This window comes from Myotis lucifugus, unplaced genomic scaffold (genome assembly GCF_000147115.1).
Source record: "Myotis lucifugus unplaced genomic scaffold, Myoluc2.0 scaffold_759, whole genome shotgun sequence".
Lineage (NCBI taxonomy): Eukaryota > Metazoa > Chordata > Mammalia > Chiroptera > Vespertilionidae > Myotis > Myotis lucifugus.
In genome coordinates this window covers 145,672-152,539 of record NW_005871807.1, presented here as the reverse complement: position 1 = coordinate 152,539, position 6,868 = coordinate 145,672, and the positions used below count along the sequence as shown (strand labels likewise).

General features: G+C 57.9%; 1 protein-coding gene across 1 annotated transcript in view; it reads left to right on the top strand.

Moving 5' to 3' along the window:
- The window catches only part of VIPR2 (vasoactive intestinal peptide receptor 2), a gene marked incomplete at its 5' end in the record, with an annotated part of 36,072 nt that overhangs the window by 14,508 nt on the left and 14,696 nt on the right, over positions 1 to 6,868 (top strand). The window contains 2 exons of the mRNA XM_023746916.1: positions 3,788 to 3,904; positions 4,509 to 4,606. Coding sequence (XP_023602684.1) covers positions 3,788 to 3,904; positions 4,509 to 4,606 — 215 coding nt within the window. The remainder of the gene's footprint in view (positions 1 to 3,787; positions 3,905 to 4,508; positions 4,607 to 6,868) is intronic.

The following is a 6,868-nucleotide window of genomic DNA, read 5'->3' as shown; positions in this document are numbered from 1 at the left end:
CGGTGCCCCCTGTCACGCTGATCCCAGTGCCGGGAGCCTCACTGCTCCACTGATCCGGTGCCGGGAGGCATATTACCCTTTTACTATATAGGATAGAGGCCTGGTGCATGGGGTGGGGGCTGGCTGGTTTGCCCTGAAGGGTGTCCTGGATCAGGGTGGGGGTCCCCCACTGGGGTGCCTGGCCAGTCTGGGTGAGGGGCTGAGGGCTGTTTTCCAGCTGGCGAGTGACTAAAGCTCCCAACAGCTCCTTGTTTTCTTCTTCTTTTTTTTTTTTTATTCTGGGCCAGCTTTAGCTCTGAGGCCTCACTGCTGAAAACATGGATACAATGTTTCGGTCAGGCTGGGTTTCAGTCCGGCTGATTTCTGGGGTTTTGTTTACCTTCTTATTTGCAACATAGTACATAGTTGCTTAGAGTTGCAACTAAGAGGCCGGCAAGTGAGGCGGGGAACGTTGGAATCCGCAGCAAGCAAGCCTCATGCTCGCTTCAGTGCCTGGCTGCCGGCCGCCATCTTGGCTGACAGTTAATTTGCATATACTCACTGATTAGTCAATGAAAAGGGTAGCGGTCGAGCGCTAATTACCATGTTTCTCTTTTATTAGTGTAGATAATGCAGGGAGAACAAAGGGTGAAATATTTAACTGCAGCAGTGTTTGACTATATTCTGCGCAGTGAGAAAACCTGAAGTCATTTTCAAGGTCCACCATTTCTTACTTCTTTTCAGTCTGGTCAAGTTTCTAAGCTTTCTAAATCTCCGTTTTCTGGCTAATGAAAAGAAAATAGGATTCCACTGAGTCTTCTATCTACCCACTCCAGGACTTCTGTGAGGATCAAATGAGATGAGGCTCGGGAAAATGCTTCACAGACATTTGGTTAAAGTGTAAAATGTTTCTACCTGGCTATAAAGCAAGTCATGTTCCTGGACTGAAGAAACTCCAAGGAGGCTAGTTGCTAGGGAGAGGAAGCTGGGTGTTGCTATGTGATGTCATTACTGTTTCTGGACTGTGGGCTGCATTTTGCACCATGGGGTCTGGGCAGCGTCAGATGCGATTTGGTGGGCTGTTGCTCTGGGGTGGTGGCAAGGCCTTTGTCCAACTTGGAGGAAGCTGAGTATTGCTTTGTGGGCACCAGGTCCACAGTGCCATTTCTCTGTGTGTGTCACGGCAGCTCGTGCATTGAGCATCTGCCCCCTGGTGGCCAGTGCACGTCATAGCGACCAGACGGTCAGACACTTCGCGTATTAGCCTTTTATATATTGCTAGAGGCCCGGTGCACGAAATTCATGCAAGAGTAGGCCTTCCTTCCCCTGGCTGCCAGCACTGGCTTCCCTCTCAGCCCAGGCTTCATCCGGAAGGTCGTCTGGAAGAATGTCCAGTCTAATTAGCATATTATGCTTTTATTATTATAGATAGATTATGTATAATGGGATATTGTAAAAATTAAGTTATGAAATTTTTATTAAAATGTTTCTTACATACTGTTATATTGGCTTTGCCGCAAAAATATTCGTTGTGGGCTGCATGAGGCCTGCGGGCCATGAGTTTGACATGCTTGGTCTATAGGGCCCCGAGGCCCTGAGGGAGATGGCTGTGCAGGGCGAGGTCAGAGAACAGGGCACCCTGTCTGTGGTCTTTGGACGCCCGGTGCCCACTAACCTGGGGCATCTGCTATGAGGGGTGCATGCTGCCCCGCTTCCAAGCCCCGGGCCAGAGGACAGGCCTGTGTTTACTGCTCTGGGTGCCTCCCTGAAGGGACAAGGCAGCAGACAGCACCTCCTCCGGGCCGCCTGCATCCGCCAGCAGCGGAGTCTGCTTGGCTGGGAGTCAGGTTCCAGCAAATGGCCAGGTTCACGGGGAAGGACATAGCCGCTTTTTAAAAGGGAATTTGCCAACCCCATTGGTGAGTCACTCCATTTGGCTCTGAGGCCTTTAGGTTGGTGACAGGCTAGGGTTCTGGGACAGGAAGCAGCCAGAGGCGCTGACCAACCTGGAGGTCACTCATCTTTCTAAAGACTGTCAGGTCGGAGGACCTTGGGCGTCTCCTTGTTCGGCCCCTGGTGGGCAGAGAGGAGGCCCCTCTGCTTCCATCCACGGAGGGACTCAGACCCCAGCCGTCCAGACCCGCCCGGTGGTGGAAAGCGTGTGGGAACATCTGCTCAGCTTTGCTGCCGGTTTTTATCCGGTTGAGGTTAAAAGGACTGAGGTGACTGAGACCAGCAGGCAGAGGGCCAGCTGGAGGCCTTGCTGGACCGCTGCGCGTGGCCCCGCAGCCCAGCCTCACTCGCCTCCCGGAGCCACCTCGCTCTCTCTGGGCCCTTCGCTCGTGGCCTCCGTGGCCAGACAGGCCTCCCTCGGGGGACTCTCGGGCCACCGCTCTGCGATTTGGATGTGACTCCTTAGGGAGGACGTCCTCGCTGTGGCTCCCACCACACGTCCCACGACGGCCCGGAAGCTGTTTGGTCCCTCGGGAGGTAGTGGCCCCGGATGCTGACTGTAAAGCTCTGTTTTCCCTTTGCAGTCGGCGGGGAGTCTGGCGCTGCCGTCACTGTTAGATTCTAGTTCACACTTTACTCTGTTGGCGAGTCATGCCTGGGTTTACTTCACGACTCACCGTCACACGCTGTCGGCCAGCATTCATGGCGAGGGGACAAGGACAGGACAAGTCCAAGCCCTGGGGCACCTGTTAAGTTTGAATAACTAGACTCCCAAGGAACTCCCAACACTGTTTATGTCACAAATATTCTGGGTGTTGGTGGCTTGGAAATGGGGGTAATTGTGCTGAAGCCACACCATGGAATATCAGGAAGCCTTTAAACATGAAGGTGCACAGCATGAAAACACGTGTGACATATTGTGAAGCAGGAGCAAGGAAGAGGGTGGTACATACAATGCCCTGTTTTGTAAAAACTTCGATATGTACATGACATATAACATGTCATAGGATGTCATTACGGCCCAAAGACAGGTCCCTCCCAGAGCTGGGACCAGGCGCCCTGCACCGGGCGAGCCACGGGTCACTTCCCCAGCGGCCTACCCACTGGGGAGGGGCGGCTGGGAGGGCTGTTTGTGGAGAGGGTTTCTGTGGAGAGAGGGTTTGAAATGCTGCCTGTGGTTTATCACAATTCAGCAACTGGGCTCTTCTTGGGACTGTACTCCTGGCTTTGGTCAGGGGCCTGGCCGTGGTCACCTGGACGGAAGTATTGGGGTTGCCGGGTGTTTACGAGTAAGTGCCCACAGGTGACCGGCCGCACCAGGTCCTGCACAGGAGGGAGCTCCTCGTCAGCCCTGCCGTTTGCAGGCGGGGGACTCCGGGGAGGGGCGCTGTAGAGGCGAGGGCTCGGGGCACCTCTGCGCCCCCTCCACCCCCACCCCGAAACTCTGCTTGTGGCTCCGGGTGGAGGGGTACTGAGGCATTTGCTCTTAAAAGTGGCCTGACATCTTGGTGACAGAAACAGGCCCAGGGGACCCTGAGCCCCCAAACCTGAGACACAGAGGTGCCCATTTGATCACATCAGCAGGAAACATTTACTGATTCTATTGACGCTCAGAAGAACTGTGCAGCTGGCTCACTCGGGGCTTCCTACCGCAGGCCCAGTGGTTTTGCAAAGCTGATGAGAAGGAGCACACAGCTATGGCTATTCTCAGTAATATCGTTGGTGCATGTTTATTTCACAGAAAAATAATTTGCAAGATAATTATCTAATGAACGGGCTTTCTGTTTGCAAAGCATTTACACAGACCCAACCCTCTGGGGCCACTGTGCCTCTGCCCCTCACTCCCGCCCTGCAGCCTGCAGCGGAGTCTGGGACAACCTCACGTGCTGGCGCCCCGCGGACATCGGCGAGACCGTCACGGTGCCCTGCCCCACGGTGTTCAAGGTGTTCAGCAGCCTCCACAGCAAACCAGGTACTTGGTCCGTGCGTGTCTGAGGGGCGCCTGGCCGTCGGCTTCTCCTTCCCTGCGGCCCCTGGGTTTAGGCGCAGAAGGAGAGCTTCCGGCTGGGTCTCCCCTCAGAGCAGCCTTAGGGGGAGGCGCCAGACCCGCAGACCAGAGCCCTGGAGGGGGTGTGGGGCAGGCAGGGGAGTGCAGTAACCTTGGCCGTGACCCTGGAGGGAGGGAGGGAGGCGCGGGGCGTGAGGCTGGACGGCAGCGGCCTCCGCCCTGAACGGGCTCTGAGACTCGAGCACCTGCTTCCCTCTGAGTCTCCAGCACCTGGAAAGGTGCCTCCCAGGCTCCCTCGCTGCAGGGCCTCTGGGCTGCTCCCCGGAAGGGGGTTTGGTTTGGCCTTGTCTTAAACGGCCCAGATTTTAGTAACATGAAGAAATCTGTCTGGAAACATGGACAAGAGAAGAGCCCTGGAGTTGGGAGGCTGTGGGAACCTGGGCAGGTGTTCAGGGTAAAGACTCGGAGAACAGACCGGCTGACCCCTGTACAGTGTGTGTGTGTGGGGGGGGGGGCGGCTGCAGGAAAGAATGACATTCTGTTCCGATGCCGGCACTCTACCTTCCAGGGAACATCAGCAAGAACTGCACGAGCGAGGGCTGGTCGCAGACCTTCCCGGACTTCATGGATGCGTGCGGCTACCGTGACCCCGAGGACAGGAGCCAGGTGAGGCCGAGGCCCCACTGCCTCTGAGGGACCCTCTCCTCGCCCGGCAGCACTGCCTCTCCTGGGCCGGGACGCCAGGGTCGCCCATGGGTGGGGGCAGGAGAGGCAGTTCTCTCCACTGGCAGCCGTGCTCCACCTGCCTGAGATGAGCCCAAGAGCGTCCTCTCGGCCGCGGGGTTTCTCCGCCGGGTTAACCTCCTCCTCATGTGGGTGGTGGGAGCCCTGAGCCGCACGGAGACAGATCCACCTGTAGCATCTCTGTCGCCTGGAGGCTGAGTGTGTCTGTCTGCTTGGCGGCTGCATCCTGGCACGTCCCCTCTGCAGGCACCACAGAGCTGCACAGGTTCAGGGACCAGGAGGTGGGAGCCCAGGTCACAGGTCAGGGAGGCGAGGAGGGGGAGCACAGGTCACAGGTCAGGGAGGCGAGGACGGGGAGCATAGGTCACAGGTCAGGGAGGCGAGGAGGGGGAGCACAGGTCACAGGTCAGGGAGGCGAGGACGGGGAGCACAGGTCACAGGTCAGGGAGGCGAGGAGGGGGAGCACAGGTCACAGGTCAGGGAGGCGAGGACGGGGAGCACAGGTCACAGGTCAGGGAGGCGAGGAGGGGGAGCACAGGTCACAGGTCAGGGAGGCGAGGACGGGGAGCACAGGTCACAGGTCAGGGAGGCGAGGACGGGGAGCACAGGTCACAGGTCAGGGAGGCGAGGACGGGGAGCACAGGTCACAGGTCAGGGAGGCGAGGACGGGGAGCACAGGTCACAGGTCAGGGAGGCGAGGACAGGGAGCACAGGTCACAGGTCAGGGAGGCGAGGACGGGGAGCACAGGTCAGGGAGGCGAGGACGGGGAGCACAGGTCACAGGTCAGGGAGGCGAGGACGGGGAGCACAGGTCACAGGTCAGGGAGGCGAGGAGGGGGAGCACAGGTCACAGGTCAAGGAGGCGAGGACAGGGAGCACAGGTCACAGGTCAGGGAGGCGAGGACGGGGAGCACAGGTCACAGGTCAGGGAGGCGAGGAGGGGGAGCACAGGTCACAGGTCAGGGAGGCGAGGACGGGGAGCACAGGTCACAGGTCAAGGAGGCGAGGGACAGGGAGCACAGGTCACAGGTCAGGGAGGCGAGGACGGGGAGCACAGGTCAGGGAGGCGAGTACGGGGAGCACAGGTCAGGGAGGCGAGGACGGGGAGCACAGGTCACAGGTCAGGGAGGCGAGGACGGGGAGCACAGGTCAGGGAGGCGAGGACGGGGAGCACAGTAGCCTTCCTGAGGTCCTGTGGCCTCCGCTCTCCCTGCCCATCTGCCGACCTCCTAGCACCAGCACCGGCGTGCAGGGTGGCTTCCTTCGGCAATACTGGCCTCCGTCTCGGTCTCCCCCAGGTCCCACTGTGAGGGCGCCCCCAGCAAGACTGTCTGTAAAACAATGGGGCTCCTGAGGCCCTGCCTCGTGAAGCCAGAGCGTCCAGCTGATGCACCCCATCCAGTTTGAAGAGCTGTTTTCTTCTTAAACATTTCATAGATTCTGCAAATTTCATAAACACACAGCCCCTAACGGATTAGAAAGTCAAAACAGTTTAATGTATGAAAGTGGAGAAAACGACGGCCCAAAACCAAAATGATTGATTTTTCTTCCTGATGCAGCTTCCATGAATACTTTGAATACGTGGTTGTTTAGGGCATTATTTCAAATGTGAAATCTGTGAGGTGCGTTCGCCCCGGGGCCAGGCCGATCCAGGGCAGGGGCGGGCCTGTCCAGTGCCCGCCGGGTCTCAGTCCCCCTCACCTCACCCCTCCCTTCTTCCCAGACCCAGGATTTCAATTAGGTTTCCTGCTCACACACAGCCAAACTCGGCCCTGGGTGTTTCGTGTGCAATCTTTGTTGGTTTCTAAATTAATTAAGTTCAAGGGAAAACAAAACAGCTTCCCCAAAAGCCCCCAGGGACAGCAGGCTCGCACGCGGGCACCTCTGCGGGCGTGCCAGGCGGTGCTCCCGGAGGCTCTGCAGTGTATATGAGCTGCCACGGCTCTTGACTGAAGAACACATCTGCTAAATTTAGCCGAGAGCTGTCTGGCATTCCAGCCGACCCATGCATCAGGCGGACACATTTCTTCCATATTATGCCATCACCCTAAAAATACGTCCGCTCGCTCCCCTCAGCTTCCAGACACTGCTGTGACTCCCGGTCACCGCCACTGTCCCCTCCGGAAGGTCCTCTCCCTGACCTGGAGCACACCACCCGCACCCTGTGCTCTGTGTCCCCACAGG